This window comes from Rana temporaria, chromosome 2 (genome assembly GCF_905171775.1).
Source record: "Rana temporaria chromosome 2, aRanTem1.1, whole genome shotgun sequence".
NCBI classification, from domain to species: Eukaryota; Metazoa; Chordata; class Amphibia; order Anura; family Ranidae; genus Rana; species Rana temporaria.
Window position 1 is genome coordinate 461,807,772 of NC_053490.1, and position 17,672 is coordinate 461,825,443.

At 48.4% G+C, this 17,672-nt stretch overlaps 1 protein-coding gene across 1 annotated transcript in view; it reads right to left on the reverse strand.

Moving 5' to 3' along the window:
* Nucleotides 1-5,523: 5,523 nt before the first annotated feature.
* The window catches only part of LOC120927742, a 73,709-nt gene continuing 61,560 nt past the window's right edge, over nt 5,524-17,672 (reverse strand). The window contains exons 18-19 of the mRNA XM_040338630.1: nt 13,793-13,887; nt 5,524-5,881 (exon numbers count right to left, since the gene is read on the reverse strand). Of these exons, the coding sequence (XP_040194564.1) occupies nt 5,696-5,881; nt 13,793-13,887 (281 nt within the window). The 3' untranslated portion in view covers nt 5,524-5,695. The remainder of the gene's footprint in view (nt 5,882-13,792; nt 13,888-17,672) is intronic.

Genomic DNA, 17,672 nt, shown 5'->3' on the forward strand with positions numbered 1-17,672 from the left:
GACGCCCTTGGGGAACCCTTTTTCCACCCGGACGCGATCACCCATCCGCGTTCGGGGGAATGGACACCCCTGCCACATGTGGCACAATACGTGGAATTATGGGCCAGAAAGTCCTTAGACAGGACTGCACGGAACAAGTTGAGGGCGGAATGTCCTAGACCTTCTATACCCAAGAAGGTGGTAGCCACCCCTGAGGTGGACCCGGTCCTCACCAAATATCTCCTAAAGACGGGGAAGTTCCAGAAAAAAGGGATTGAGCGTTCCTTCCGCTCAATACAGGACCGCATTCTGGACCTCATGGGTCCACTTACAAAGATCCTCAATTTGTCCGAGCAAGCCGTCGCTTCCGGACAATCAGTTGATCTCCCCCAACTGAGGGGTTGGGCACAAAGAGCCCTATGCCTGGCCGGCACTGCCAACACGGCATGCTCCGTGGAACGGCGCAGATCAATCCTCATGCGCTTAGATCCCCAGCTTTCACATCTGGCGGAATCTGAACCCGGTCCATCAGCTGAGGGTATGCTCTTTGGAGACATGGTCATCAAAGACATAAACAAATTCGTTGGGTTATTCACCAGCCTGGACAAGGCTCAGAATTCATTGAGGAAAACAGGAAACAATAAGGTTTTCAACAGGGCTGGCAGAAGTAGAGGCCGTTCTGCCGGCCGTGCCAACTTCTATAGGCCACAGGGTAGAACCCCTAACCCATATCACTACCAAGCTCCGTCCTACACCGCCCCGGTGGCTCAACCGGCACCCTTTTTCCCTCCACGAGGCAGACCCTGGCGCGGACGCGGAGGACGCGGCTACCCTCGATCCAGACCTCCAACTGGTGAGTATGACTTACACCACATTTCATCACATTCCCATAGGGGGCCGTCTCAGGTTTTTTACCCACGCTTGGTCTGCGATTACGGCAGACGCGTGGATTTTAAACTCAGTAGGGGGGTTCGTAATAGACATCCTAACCCCACCACCTTTCAACATCTTTCCTCCCCCTATCCAATTTACAAAACAAAACTGTCTTCTCATAGACAAGGAAATACAAGACCTGGCTACCAAACAGGCAATTGTAGAACTGGACCCTTCTTCCCCAGGGTTCTTAAGCAATCTTTTTCTAGTGCACAAAAAAGGGGGAGGTTACCGCCCAGTGATCAACCTCAGGGGCCTAAACCAACACGTCCAATACCGTCACTTCAAGATGGAAGGGATTCACTTCCTTCGAGACCTTCTCCACCCTGGAGACTGGCTCGTGAAAATAGATCTGAAGGACGCATACCTTACAGTCCCCATACACCCGGAATCCCAACATCTACTGAGATTCCCGTGGAAGGGCAGGATATGGCAATTTACTTGCCTTCCATTCGGCCTGTCATCAGCCCCATGGTGTTTCACCAAACTGATGAAACCAGTGGTGGCAGCGCTAAGGAGCAGGGGAGTTCGTCTGATTATATATCTCGACGACATTCTCCTCATGGCCTATTCCAGGAGCCAAGCTCTTCTGCACATGTCCTGGACATTATCCCTTATCCAGAAACTAGGCTTCGTGATCAATCACGACAAATCAGTTCTAATCCCATCCCGACAGATGGAATTTTTGGGGTTCACAGTGGACACTACCCTATCCACCCTCAGTCTGCCCAAAACCAAACTCGCGCTTATCCGCAAAGAGATCCGATCAGCATTACGCAAAGGATACCTTTCCCTACGTATGCTAGCTCGACTGGTGGGCCTGCTTGCGGCCTCTATCCAAGCCATTTTTCCGGCCCCATTGCACTACAGAGCCCTGCAGAGGCTCAAAATTATGCACCTGCGACAAGGCCTCAGATACTCGGACGAGATCCCTCTTTGCCAAGACACCACCGAAGAACTACGATGGTGGCTTCACCATGCCGTCGAGTGGAACGGCAGGACCATCTTCAACCCCAGCCCGGACATCGTCATAGAGTCGGACGCCAGTCGTCTGGGCTGGGGCGCACGATGCGGCGCAGCCTCCACAGGGGGAACCTGGTCCCCTGCGGAGACTTCTCTGCATATCAATGCACTAGAACTGTTGGCAGCCCTGTTCGCTGTCAAGAGTTTCTTACCTCATACTCCCACATGCTGTATTCTCTTTCGCATGGACAATGTGGCGGCGGTACAGTACGTCAACCGCCTGGGAGGTACCAAGTCCAGAACATTGGCGTATATTGCAAAAGATTTCTGGCATTTTTGTCTGAATCACGGCATTACCCCCATAGCGGAATACATCCCGGGAGTCTTCAACTCGGTGGCCGATTGGAACTCTCGCTACCTTCGCGACTCCAGCGACTGGAGACTGGATCGGTCGATGTTTCTTCTCTTACAAAAGCTTTGGGGTCCGCTATCTTTCGATCTCTTCGCCTCCAGGCTCAATCATCAACTGCCCCACTTCTTCAGCTGGAGGCCAGACCCGGAGGCTTATGCGGTGGACGCTCTCCGCCAACCCTGGCCGGAGGGAACACACTACGCATTTCCCCCTTTCCAGTTGATCTCCAGACTTCTCCTACGGATATCCAACCTGGGAGCAAATGTAGTTCTGATTACACCGTGGTGGCCGACCCAACCTTGGTTCCCACTACTTCTGGGGATGACTATAGATTTTCCCAGACTGCTCCCGCAGTTTCCCCACCTCCTCACCGGTCCGAACGGGGAACTTCACCCCCTGATTCAAGAGGACAACCTTCCTCTCCTTGCATGGTTGGTCTCAGGATCACAACCCCTGATAGAATCCTTTCAGAATCGGCTCAGAATCTCCTCGCCCTGGCCTGGGCCCCCGGGACTAGATCGGCATATCGATCAGCCTGGAAACGATGGGTCCATTGGTGTGATCAACGACAGGTTGATCCCATACAAGCCCCTATTCCATTAGTGGTCAACTACCTGGCAGATTCGTTCGAATCTGGTAGGTCGTATAGCTCTATTAACATCTACCGGTCAGCGATCTCGGCATACCATTGTCCTGTAGATTCCTTGCCTATTGGCAGACACCCATTAGTGTGTCGCCTACTGAGAGGAGCAAAGTTTCAACGTCCCCCTAGGCCTAGATACCAAGCGACCTGGGACGTTTCTAAGGTGCTTGATATGTTCGCCGATTGGGGGGACAACGCGGATCTCTCTCTGAGACTGTTATCTATAAAACTAACGGTCCTTCTTTGTCTGATCTCCATCAAGAGAGTGTCCGATGTTAAAGCTCTAGATGTCTCCAGGCGTCAGTTCTCACCACAAGGGGTAGAATTTACCATTGTGCGACGAACAAAAACCGGCATTACTTCAGTCTTTTATCCCTCATTCCCGGATCATCCGCTACTTTGCGTAGTCCGGTGCCTACAGACGTATGAAGCCCGGACCTCTGTTTTACGTCCCGCGGGCTCTGCCCAGCTTCTTGTCTCCTATGTTAAGCCTCACCTCCCTGTCTCGTCTGCCTCGCTGGCACGCTGGGTGAGGACCGCCATGGAAATGGCGGGGATTGACGTCACCCTGTTCGGCGCCCACTCCACCAGGGGTGCCATGGCTACCAAGGTGCTCGTTTCAGGAGGCTCACTCTCCGATCTCTTGAGAGCAGCTGACTGGTCTTCGGAAAACACGTTCCGCCAATTTTATTTCAGACCGCAGGATCATATCTCACTGTCAGTTATCTCTTAGTTTACTATACACTAGGTTTGTGTGTTTACATGCTTGTTACAGATAGCTTTAAAATTGCATAAGATATGAGCCTCCTGTCTGATATATAATTTGAGATTTTCCTAGCTTGTGACGGAAAATATTGATTATATGAAGACAGGAGGCGAGTATCTTCCCTCCCTACCCTCCCTATTACGATTGTTGTTTCTTCTCCTTCATAGGTTACTGAACCTCGAGATGCGTCTTCCCGACGGATTCTTCGGTTGAGAGGATGAGGGAATTCCTTTTACAGGCTGACAGTTGCTACTTTGAATCCCCTGTTGGGATTGCAAGCTCCTAGACCCCGTTGGGTCACGGTTCGGGGGTTATCCTTACCTCAAGAAGTTGTTGGACAGCGACCGGCGGGTCTGGACTCCAGAGTTGCACTTCTACCCTACGTTGGTATTATTATTCCTTCCTCTAGACATCATCGCATCAAGAAAGAGGAGGAACCACCACAGACAGTCTCCTTATATAGAGGTCTCCGTAAGGGCGTGGTTAGAGGCTATATGGACTGCTGGGGGTGGTAGTTGTTTTGAAAAAGTTTTTACATTGAAAGTTTTAAAAAATACATTCTGCTGTGAGCATTAATAAAGGAAGATTAATGCATAAGATACTCGCCTCCTGTCTTCATATAATCAATATTTTCCGTCACAAGCTAGGAAAATCTCAAATTGCCTGCCAAAGAGCAATGTGGGCTGCGAGTGCTGCTCTCCCGCTGTTGTCGTTGTGCTGATTCGGATGTCCTGTTTAGCTTACCAGCGTGGACTCCGCTCCTTGATGCAGCGTGGTGTTACCTCCCTCTCTGCGGCTCTCAGTGTGACCGGCCACAGGTAGTCCCCCCGGCTCCATGAAGGTCAGTGGGCGGGATGTGCTGCGAGGTATACTGCGTGCTGTGTGGGGGATATCTTCTCCTTCACTCGCTACGGTCCGTCCTTCCTCCCATCGTTCCCATAGCTCTTCACTCCTCACCCCAGAGCGTGGCGCGGCCTCACGTCCTCACGTGCACGCGCACGCGCATCATGACCCGCCCGCCGCGACCGAAAAAAAACCTGTTTTAATCTTGTAAACACCATGGGGCAGATTCTCGTAGATGGGCGCAAAAATGTGCGGGCGTAACGTACCTCATTTACGTTACGCCGCTGCAAGTTTTTCAGGCAAGTGCTTTATTCACAAAGCACTTGCCTGTAAAGTTGCGGCGGAGTAGAGTAAATCACCCGGCGGAATTCAAATTCGGCGGGTAGGGGGCGTGTTTCATTTAAATGAAGCGCGTCCCCGCACAGAACGAACTGCGCATGTGCCGTCCCTAAAATATCCCAGCGTGCATTGCTCTAATTGACGTCGCAAGGACGTCCAGCACCATTCACGGACGACTTACGCAAACAACGTAATTTTATAAATTTTCAACGCGGGAACGACGGCCATACTTAACATTGGCTGCGCCTCATATAGCAGGGGCAACTTTACGCCGGGAAAAGCCTAACGTAAACGTCATAACTTTACTGCGTCGGCCGCGCGTACGTTCGGGAATTCGTATCTAGCTAATTTGCATACTCGACGCGGAAATCGACGGAAGCGCCACCTAGCGGGGGGGAAAAAATTGCAGTTACGATCCAACGGTGTAAGAGACTTACGCCTGTCGGATCTAATGGATATCTATGCGTAACTGATTCTAAGAATCAGTCGCATAGATACGACGGCCCAGATTAGGACTTACGATGGCGTAAATGGCGCTGCGCCGTCGTAAGTCCTTTCAGAATCTGGGCCCAAGTCTGAAAAACAGGCAAGGTCCTTAATTAAAGCATGAAATCCAGGAGAAAAAAATGGAAAAGATCTGAGACTAATCATAAACATCATCAGACAGTGTTTATTGCCTGTGGTTACACTAATACATTTCATACAGAAACACTGGTCATACTTTCAACACATTTACTGTGTAGTGCAAATGCTAGAGTTTAAAAAAAAAAAGAGTGCAATCATTTTGCAATAGAAAAAGGCATACATTAATTGTAACCTATAGTTGATCTACGTAGGTAACATTTTTTGGCAAGTTTTGTCCTCCTGCTTTCATGGTAGCTGTATAGCGGGCGTCTGTCCGTCTTTTTATTGCTTGGGATAGTCTCTTTGATATTTTTGTTCTTTTGGGTTCTTCTATGTAATCTAGCTCATTTAATTCTAGCTCACGGCCAAATAGTTCCATCTAAAATCAGAAAACTTTGATTATTTCATTGCTTTGTTTAACATAAGAGGTGAAACAAATTAAACTAAATAGAATGTTTTATATCAGTAGACCTATACTTAAAATTTAAAGTAAGAGGTATTCATTACACAACTATCTGTAACATAACAAAATGTGGAAAAATTGAAGTGCTGGGAATACTTTCCAGATCCTCTGTACATCTAATTTGTTGTACATTGCGTTACAGATCAGGTGACTGCTAACGAGAGGTTAATTTGATCCTGTCACCTTACTGGAAGTAAATATAAAACCTATTATTTGTAAAAAAAAGAAAGTAAGTGCCTCTTCTGCCACCTGCTGCTTTTTAGTTGAAGGAACATTTGGCCAGATTCATAAAGAGTTACGCTGACGTAACTCGGAATCTGCTCCGTCCTAAGTTTTTTTTTTAACTTCAAAACCAAGTTTATTGAGATGTTACAAATAAAAGGCACATACATGTTAGGCACGTGATTAACATTAAGCGATGCCTGAAGCAGATATACAGTTATACAATTTACAGTGTATGTTCATATATCGGATCACATCCGTTTCTTTTTACAAGGGTTCAACTTTATTACTCTTAGGAGAAGATACCCCATACGTTCCACAAACCCTATACAATCACCAGATCGACCATGCCTCCCCAATTCCATATATCCTTTTCCTTTGCCTGAGATTTACTCCGTACATGTTTCCCCATCCGCCATCCACCTGTCCCAAACATTGGAGAACTTCTGTGGGCGCCCCCTCTGGATGTAGATCATCTTTCTATAGGGAAGGGTGGTGTTCACCTCCCTTTTCCAGTCCTCCAATGTTGGGGCCCTATCTCTCATCCATGCCTTGGCCACTACCTTTCTAGCCATGAATAGCGATTCGCATATAAAGATGTTCTGGTACTTATCTATGTCCACGTCTGGGACCAGCCCCAACAGACATAACTTCGGGTCCATCCCCACCGGTGATCCCATATTGTCGTGTAGGAACTTCGTTACCTGCAACCAGTAGGCCTGTATGTCTGGACATTGCCACAGTAAGTGGCAGAACGAGGCCCCAGCAGCAGCACACATGGGGCAAGCAGTACTCCGTGTGGGTTGGAATTTAGCTAATCTCTTGGGCGTTAGGTAAGCACGATGAACTATATATAGCTGAGTTAGCCTGTCCGAGAGTTTGGGGGACGACGTCTTTACTCCTTCCAATATCTCACCCCAGTCAGTGTCATCTATCTGTCCCAGGTCCCGTTCCCATTTCGTCTTTGCTGTCTGTGACACCTTGCCTACCTTTTCCAGTCGGATTGTATAGTATAAGTTAGATGTGAGTTTTGTTGATTCTGCCCCAAAAATAACATCCAGCACCCGCGGCCTACTCAAATCCACAGCTACCTGTTCCATTTGTGTTCTAAGTGCATGCCGAAGCTGCAGATACCGAAAAATAAATTGGGGTGGAAGAGAAAATTCCTCCCGTAAATGCGTAAAGGACTTAGGGCCTGACTCAGTGAGGACCTGGGATAGGTAAAGTATTCCATATGCCGCCCATATCCCCGGGTCCGGAACTGTTCCCAGCTCTGGTAGACTTCCATTTCTCCACAGTGGCGAATGAGAGTGCACGTGTGTTCTGTCCATTCTTTTAAGGGCTATATCCCAGATTTTCTGTTGATGTAACAGCATGTCGGCCCCAAAGTGTGCCGTCCTACACCCTCCATGTCCTGTCCTGAATATAGCCTGTACCGGGGTATGGAGAGGGCTACCTGGTCTGTTACATACTAACGCTCTATGCCTCTGTGCTTCTGAAGTATTAAAATGGTAAACGTGGGACAATTGCGACGCAATATAGTAATCTTGCAGATCTGGAAGGGAGCATCCTCCCTCCAATATGGGATTTTTAAGTATATGCCACGCCAACTTGTGTCGACTTGACCCCCACACAAATGAATTTAGGAGCGCTTCCATTTGTTTAAACACTTTCAGAGGTATGTACAATGGGGCGTGCCACACCATATATAGTATTTTGGGTAATAAAATCATTTTCACTAAATTTATTCTGCCCATTACTCCCAGGGGTAATCTAGCCCATGCCTGCGTTCGTGCTTTAATAATGGCAAATAGGGGTTCTACGTTCAGGTGGACATAATCCTTGGGGTTCCTGGTCACGCTCACTCCGAGATATTTAATTTCCGCCACCCTTTGTAGTGGTAGTTCCGGGGACGCCGCCTGAGGGGGAAACTGATCTAGCGGAAGAATTCGGGACTTGTCCCAGTTAATCTTTAACCCTGAGTATGTACCCGCCTCTTCTATTATAAGCAGAGCTGCCCTTAGTGATGGTCCCTGATCTGCCAGATATAGGACAGTGTCATCTGCATATAATCCTATCTTCTCCCATGTATCCCCCTTTCTGAGGCCTATCACATCTGGACTTGCCCTAATTGCCATGGCCAGCGGTTCAGAACTTTAACACCCGCTCTATGCTGTCGTGATCTTGCAGGGCTTTCAACCAAAATGGGTTCAATCTCCACACCCTTCCAGGGGCCTCCCTCCGCAAGGACATCTGCATCCAACATGGTGAATGGTCTGATAAGGCTCTAGGAGCAAACCCCACCCCTCCACCCTGGGCACGAGGGGCGTTGATATCAGGATGTAATCTATACGGGACATTGTGGCATGGCTGGTGGAGTGGCACGTGTATGCCCTAGTCTCTGGGTTTTTATGCCTCCATATGTCTGTCAAGGCGAATTCCTTCACCAGGCGGCCCAGTCTTGTCATTCTGGGCCCCCCTGGATCCCCGCCCACCTGTGCTGGTCTGTCCATGACTGGATCCATGGTCATGTTAAAATCCCCCAGCCATACAGCCGGGACCGTCGTGTATTTGGCCATAAATGCCAAGCCCATCGTGACGACCTCCGAGCTGTACGGGGGGGGGGATATAGCACGCTATCAGCAGCATAGGGGCCCCTCCCACACGGGCATTTACAAAGACATATTTTCCCTGCTGATCCGATTCCAAGGACAGTAACTCAAATGGGGTGGCCTTCGTCACTAGTAATGTCACCCCCCTGGAGAAGCTGGTATGCGTGCTATGATACGCCCAGCCGATCCAGGGGCGCTTTAGCGCTGCCTGCAGATGACCTGTGACGTGCGTCTCGGTCAATGCCATTATATTAGCTTTTTGTGCTTTTAAATAGGCCAGAGCTGCAGTGCACTTGATTTTATTTCTCATCCCCCTGACATTCCACGTCAGAAATTTAATTGATGCCATGACGTCACCTGGGGTAGTACTGTCGGATCAGCAGGGTAGCATAAAAATACAGCAGGCACATTACCGCATTAACACACGGGTTTCCCCTTCTCGTTATAGCAACCTGTATATTTCCCCTTACATCTCTAGACCATTGTACACATCTCAAAAACCTATTTGGGTCACAACGGTGGCCCCACCAACACCCCTCCCCCCTCCCCCCTCCCAGCCCATCACCTCCCCAACCTGGTGTGAGCATTTGATCCCCCAACCTTGTATCCAACACAAAATAACGACTGATCAGTTCTTCCAGCGGGTTGTCCCGACTGGAGGCACACATCTTGAATTCCATTAAAGACTGTACATTATAAAACCAATGTGAAACGTGGGGGCGGTTGTTCACTGAGCAACACATGGAATCGGAGCCGGACAAAGTTAACATCCCCATGATGGTGAAACAAAGGGTGATGGGGCCCATGCTCTCTAGCCAGAGAAGCACAAATTAAAAAGGGAAAACCTCAACAATTTAGGGCCTCGCTCCTCCCGCCCGGCAGTGTGTTGCATTGTGTACCCTCCCCGCCATTTCCAGAGTGACCTCTCCGGATCCATTGTTCGTCCGCAGACATACTGTAAAACCAGGGGTTATGTGTATAGATATGTTCGTAGAAAAACAGGCCCCCCATCCGGGGCAAACTTTAGTATTTGCCATCAACGTCCTGCACATCTTCTTCTGTTACCCCCCCTTTTCTGATTTATGGTTCTATATGCGTCTAAGTCCTCCCCATCCCTGTCTCACAGCCCGCAGCGAATGTCAGCAGACGTTGAATAAGCGGCTCAAGGCCCATCGGCTCTCGAGTCAGGGGCTGGGGCCCACATGTAATACATGTATGAAAGAGGGGGGGGGGGAACTCCATAGAGAGACCGAGGGGTCTGGGACAGTCAAAACTGAGGTAAAAGAAACAAAATAAACAGAAAATAAGCCTGGAAATTCTTCTCGCCTAGGCTCTATCCATTCGGGCCCCAAATAGGGGAACTAAAAGCCCCAGCCATCTCCAGAAAACAGTACTCACGATTCACCGTAACAGGCTTCATGCCTGCCTTCCTTTGCGGTCCAGCCACGCTGCAGCTGCAGCAGGAGTATCGAAGAACTGTGCCCTTCCGTCTTCCTCTACCCTGAGTCTTGCAGGGAACAGCATGGCGTACTTAAGGTGTAGCACTCTCAGGCGACGCTTCACATCCTGGTATTGCGCTCGTTTCTTCTGCACCTCCGTGGAAAAGTCCGGGAACACCGCCACGTGTCCGTTACCCATCTTCATGTTCCCCTTTTCTCTTGACAGACGCATGATTTTGTCTCTGTCCCTGAAATTCAGGAACTTGGCTATAAACGTACGGGGGGGGTGCTCCTTCAGGTGGGGGCTTTGCTGGTATGCGGTGCGCCCTTTCCACCGCAAACATCACTGAGAATGCATCTCTCCCATATTCACCTATGAGGAGGTTCTCCAGAAATTCCGCAGGCTCCCTGCCTTCCGCTCTCTCAGGAATGCCTATGAACCGCAAGTTACAGCGGCGCAGTCTGTTCTCCATTTCATCTTGATGATCGTGGAGCCGCCGCATCTGTTGCTGTATGTCCTCTGTGGCTTCTTGCAGAGGTATCAGAACATCTTCTGCCGCGCTGATTCGGGCCTCCGTTTCGGTGACTCGTTCCCGGACCGTGGATAGATCTTGCCTCATGAGGGAGATGTCTATCTTCACCTCATCTATCTTTGTGGTGAGAGTGCTTTGCAGCGTAGCTATTGCCTCTAGCACTTTCGTCGTATCCTCCGCATGGCGCCCTTCTCCCGAGGGGCCGTCGGCGCCATCTTTGGCCTGTTCCTCCTCACCTCCATGTCTATACTTGGCCAGCTTGTCCGCCGCTGCGGACGGCTTTTTCGGCGGGGACATCTTCCGTTCCGGTCCCGGAGACGTCTGGCAGCGTTGTGGGCTCTTTACAACCCCGACGGGTAATGCAGGCTGTGAAGCAGGAGAATCGGCGAGAGGAGCTCCGGCGCCCTGCTTCCTACTCCATTGCCAGTCAGGCCACGCCCCCCGCTCCGTCCTAAGTTTAAGTGTATGCTCAAACTGAGATACACTTAAACCTATCTAAGATACGACGGCCTGCGCCGTCGTATCTTAGGGTGCAATATTTACGCTGGCCGCTAGGTGGCGCTTCCGTTGAGTTCTGCGTAGAATATGTAAATGACTAGATACGCCGATTCACGAACGTACGTGCACCCGGCGCAGTAAAGATACACCGTTTCCGTAAGAGTTGCGCCGCGTAAAGATAAAGCTGCCCCCTAGCTGGCCTAGTCAATGTTAAGTATGGCCGTCTTTCCCGTGTCGAAATTTGAAACATTTACGTCGTTTGCGTAAGTCGTCCGTGAATGAGGCTGGACGTCATTTACGTTCACGTCTAAACCAATACGTCATTGCGGCTTACTTTGGAGCAATGCACACTGGGATATGTACACGGACGGCGCATGCCACCAAATGTCACCAAACATTAACATAAAACACATAAACATAAAACACGCCCCCCCATCCTCATTTGAATTAGGCGCGCTTACGCCGGCCCCATTTACGATACGCCGCCGTAAGTTAGGAGGCAAGTGCTTTGTGAATACAGTACTTGCCTCTCTGACTTAAGGCGGCATAGCGTAAATACGATACGCTACACCTCCTTAAAGATACGCTCCCCTACCTGAATCTGGCTAATTGTTTTTTTGGCGGTTGTGTGATTACAGTTTGATTGGTTCTTGGACAAAGTAGTTAAGCAGAAGGGAGGCTAGGCCTTAAATTGGGCGAATAAACCTTCATAATGTTTTACTCTTGAGCACAATAGGCACATCTGAAATGGATTTTGATTCTGGCAGACCAATTTTCTTTCTTTGTTTGGCACCTATACGATTATACTCCTGTAGCCAAGTCCCGGGCCTCTCCAGGCCTAATGGGGACCTCCAGATTTAGGGACAGCTGACATCCTTCTACATAGAGTGGGTTACAAGGTATGGTGGGTGCAACGCAAGGTAGATTAATGGGCGCCAGACACTTCAGAACTGTGGGAGAGAGGGTTAGGGCCAGGACACCCTTTAGCAGTTGCAATGTTAATTGGCAGACTACAAGATCTCTACAGGTAGAAAGCCATGCAGGGAAAGGCATCCCGCAAGACACCACATCTGCACGAGTAGGATCGTTATCTCCTATAGCAACAGTCTTGTATCAGTTTCTTACATAAGTTGTAACAAACTCCTGTACTTCCTCTACAATCTCTTCCTGTAGATCTTCACTTAACTGAGCTCCCAGTCTCTCTCACTAGACTTGCTGATCCACTGCCACTGGATGCCCTGAGCTCTTCCAAACTTCTCACACAGTATCTTCGTTAAGCGTCAACCCTTTGTCCCTGCTGGGTCCCTAGCTTGGCACTTATACATACTCTTCAAGCATCACCCCATTAGCCTGCTTGGTCCCTGGCTTGACAGACAATACTACTCTGCAAGCATCACCTCCAATGGCTGGGTCCCTGGCTTGACACCTGCTGAAGTTTCCCAATTCTTCACTGTCCCCGGTTGGTGAGAGCACTGCTCTGGTACTTGCTTCAGCTACTCACAGTGGTCCCCGATAACAAGGTGGATGGTCCCTTAGTGGTGACAGCTTCCCCTCTACCTCCAACCACGACAGGTTCTCCGGCTGGCAGAACCATCACTTCTGGTTGCACCCCAAGCCACAGTCCCAACTAGCAGGTGAACCCTTAATATCACTCCCAGCTGGGATAGCGACATACTTGTACCATTCTGCTTGTAGTATCCGTGTAGGTTGGGCTGGTGAGACTACCTCAAGCAGGTGTTCCCCGCAACGTCTACAGATGATCCAAGGCCTCAGATGTGTAGCCAGACCGGAACACTTCCCGTAGATCAGTCCCAAGGCCTCATAGCCTCCAGCCATGTACATGGCAAGACTACCCTTTGGTGTATACCACATTCCGGTGCCAGTCAGAATGCTTTTTGACTTGCTCAAAGTCGACACCCGGAGCATACATCTTCCATAGTACTTCCGAACTCTTCTCCAACCCACAACCAGGCACTTCCTTATCCTCCACTGCAGAGTGGGGGCTCCTCTCCCTGCCAACGTATTGGTGCAGATACTTTCTGAAAACTTTAGCGCCCGCCTTTCACCTGCAGCAAAAGGCGGGCGGGGTGGTCCTCAGGTCTCTGACCTAGCAGCCCAGGGCAGTACAACACACGTCCACCCTAGACAGCCGTCCAGGTGGCACAGAACCCTCATCACCTGACTCCACCCAAATAAATAGGCTCTCCCAGCAGGCCAAAGGACTCAAGAAAATCCCTGCCCGTTGGCTGAGATACCCCATATACTCCTAATCTGTCCTTGCAATGCCCTTGTCTTATCTAATGCCACCAGGTACCCGACCACCTAGCAACAGAAGAGAGAAGTTCAGCAATTTAAGAATTAGGGCAAAGTCAGTTGACCTCCTAGCAATTGACCAAGGCAACTATCACTTGGCAAATAAATTTAAGAGCAACCCTGCCTAAACATCAGGGTGCTACACTCCATATCTGACATGTACAGCAGTATTTAGTATATGCATCGATACAGTCCATAAAGATACATTACCTCTGCATTCTTAACATCCTCTTCATAGTTCTTCTGGTGTTTTCTTGTAATTCCATTCAATGTATCTTTTTCTGCTATAGTTCGGCCATTAATGACTGTGAAAGTAAAAGTAAAATTACAAAAAAGTTTCAAATAATAAAAAAAAACTTTTTTGAAATAAGCATTAAAATGTGAATTATTTTTCCTGCTTAGTAATACTGTCATATTTGAAGGTGAGCCCCAACCAAGCAACGAATTACACAGATGAAATACATATAGGTTAGCTGTTTTACCTGTCAAAAGATTTGTAATTTTGTCCATTTACACAGCTCTGTCCCACAACACAGTCCTGCCTGGCAGAGCAGTAGACCTATTTTTTTCTGCTGCAGTTTAATTTTCTCTCTTGGGGTTGGTAAATTATATATTTACTGGCCCTTTCCCCCACTCATCCTAAAACATCCTGCAGCCACAGCTGTCAGGAGAGGAGGGAAGCCAGCAGGGCTTCGGGGGGAGCCAGGTCAGTAGGGGGAATCTCTACTACACAGGGTGAATAGGGTGTGCCTGGGCATACCTGGCACACCCTGTGCGCACGCCTATGCTGCAGAAGGAAGCATGAAGTGCTCCAAAACCTCCTGGTAGACGGCTGCGTTAAAGTGGGCCGGTCTGGATGAAGTCCAGGGCCAAATTTTTGTCCCAGTCCAGCCCTGGCCTCAAACCTTGAGGAACTTGGCATGGGTGTCATGAAGAATACTAGCCATCTTTTTGTTAATCATGAGAGTCGTCAATATGCTCTTCATCTCCACAAACGAGACAGTCGGCTTTTTCCGGGCCCTTGCTATTACGCGATTCGCAGCGATAAAGTATCCTTTTTTTTTTTTAATAGTTCTATTGTCACATGCGAATAATTATACAGTGAACACATGAAAATTGACATAGTAGTAAAAAAAACATCAAGTATAAAGTGTAGTATCTTTATATACAGATAGCTAGATTCTGAAAGACCGCCGCATCTTTAAGGCGGCGTAGCGTATCGTATTTACGCTACGCCGCCTTAAGTTATATAGGCAAGTACTGTATTCACAAAGTACTTGCCTCCTAACTTACGGCGGCGTAGCGTAAATGCTAAAAGCGCGCCTAATTCAAATTAGGCTGAGGGGGCGTGTTTTATGTTAATTGGGGGTGACCTGACGTGATTGACGTTTTTTACGAACTGGACTTAATGAAGCACAGTGGACCAACACCAGCAGATGACATGGCTCCCCAAATCAACACAGACTGTGGAAACTTCACACTGGACTTCAAGCATCTTGCAGTGTGTGCCTCACCATTCTTCCTCCATACTCTGGGTGCTTGGTTTCCAAATGAGATGCAAAATTTGCTCTTATCAGAAAAGAGGACTTTGGACCACTGAGCAACAGACCAGGTCTCTTTCTTTAGCCGAGGTAAGACGCTTCTGACGTTGTTTGTTATTCAGGAGTGACTTGACAAGAGGAATACGACATTTGAAGCCCATGTCCAGGGTTCGTCTGTGTGTGGTGGCTCTTGATGCACTGACTCCAGCCTCAGTCCACTCCTTGTGAAAGTCCCCAACACTTTTGAATGGCCTTTTCCTGACAATCCTCACCAGGCTGCGGTCATCCCTGCTGCTTGTGCACCTTTTTCTTCCACACTTTTCCCTTCCACATTACTTTCTATGAATGTGCTTTGGTACAGCACTTTGGGAACATCCAACTTCTTTTGCAATTATCTTTTGAGGCTTTCTCTCCTTATGGATGGTGTCAATGATGGTTTTCTGCACAACTGTCAGGTCAGCAGTCTTTCCTGTGATTGTGATTCCTACTGAACCAGACTGAGAGACCATTTAAAGGCTCAGGAACCCTTTGTAGGTGTTATAGATTAATTAGTCAATTAGAGTGGGACACTTTGAGCCTAGAATATTTCACCTTTTCACAATATTCTAAGTTTCTGAGATTGTGGATTTGGGGTTTTCATGAGCTGTAAGCCATAATCATCACAATAATGACAAATCACGGCTTGAACTATCTTGCTTTGCATGTAATGAGTCCATCTCATATATTAGTTTCACCTTTTAAGTTGTATTAGTGAAATAAATGAACTTTTGCACGATATTCATCGAGTTTCACCTGTATCTGGTAAGTTCCTTGTGCTGTTTCTCCCTCTTACTCTCCCTCCTCCAATCACAGAATGCTTTCCTTTAAAGTAAACAATAGGATGTTGCTGCATTTTTACAGTTGCCCCAAAGTAAGAGGTGTGTACCTGTTGCATCCAATATATTCAAATTTTTGGAAGAACATTTTATTGTCTTTTTTTGTCACAATAGCAATTGTACACTCTTAGCTAGATTCACAAAGAGCGACCTAACTCGGAATCTGCGCCGTCCTAAGTTTAAGTGTATTCTCAAACAGAGATACACTTAAACCTATCTAAGATACGACGGCTTGCGCCGTCTTATATTAGGGTGCAATATTTAGGCTGGCCGCTAGGTGGCGCTTTCATTGAGTTCAGCGTAGAATATGTAAATCACTAGATACGCCTATTCACGAACGTACGTGCGCCCGTCGCAGTAAAGATATGCCGTTTCCGTAAGAGATAGGCCGCCTAAAGATAAACTTGCCCCCTAGGTGGCGTAGCCAATGTTAGGTATGGCCGTCGTTCCCGCGTCGAAATTTGAAAATTTTACGTTGTTTGCGTAAGTCGTCCGTGAATAGGGCTGGACGTAATTTACGTCCACGCCGAAACCAATACGTTCTTGCGGCGTACTTTGCCGCAATGCACACTGGGATATGTACACGGACGGCGCATGCGCCGTTCGTAAAAAACGTCAATCACGTCAGGTCACCCCCCATTAACATAAAACACGCCCCCTCAGCCTAATTTGAATTAGGCGTGCTTTTAGCATTTACGCTACGCCGCCGTAAGTTAGGAGGCAAGTACTTTGTGAATACAGTACTTGCCTATATAACTTAAGGCGGCGTAGCGTAAATACGATACGCTACGCCGCCTTAAAGATGCGGCGGTCTTTCAGAATCTAGCTATCTGTATATAAAGATACTACACTTTATACTTGATGTTTTTTTTACTACTATGTCAATTTTCATGTGTTCACTGTATAATTATTCGCATGTGACAATAGAACTATTAAAAAAAAAAAAGGATACTTTATCGCTGCGAATCGCGTAATAGCAAGGGCCCGGAAAAAGCCGACTGTCTCGTTTGTGGAGATGAAGAGCATATTGACGACTCTCATGATTAACAAAAAGATGGCTAGTATTCTTCATGACACCCATGCCAAGTTCCTCAAGGTTTGAGGCCAGGGCTGGACTGGGACAAAAATTTGGCCCTGGACTTCATCCAGACCGGCCCACTTTAATTCAATAAAATGCTGCCCCCACCCCGCGAAAAATCACGCCCACCAAAAGGCCCCTACATCCATTATTATATATCATGAGAGGGTGAGAGAGAGAGGGAGGGTTGAGGGAAAGGGGGTGAGAGGGGGGTGAGTGTAAGAAAAAGAGAGTGAGTGTAAAAGAGAGGGGGTGAGTGTAGGACCCCTTTTTACACTGAGGCGTTTTTTAGGCGCTTTTGGGCTAAAAATAGCGCCTGTAAAGCGACTGAAAATGCTTCCGCTGCAGTCCCAGTGTGAAAGCCTGAGTGCTTTCACACTGGGGCGCTGCCAGGGCGTTAAAAAAAGTCCTCCAAGCAGCATCTCTGTTTTAAAAAACGGCCCACTGAGCCATCGGCCCACCGGGAAACTCCCTGTAGTCCCTATGGCCAGTCCATCCCTGTTTGAGGCCCTTGGTGGTCCTATGCTCTTCCCACCCTGCATCCGTTCATCCTAGGCCTTGCTAACTGACTCCCCTACCCTCCCGACCTGGGGGTC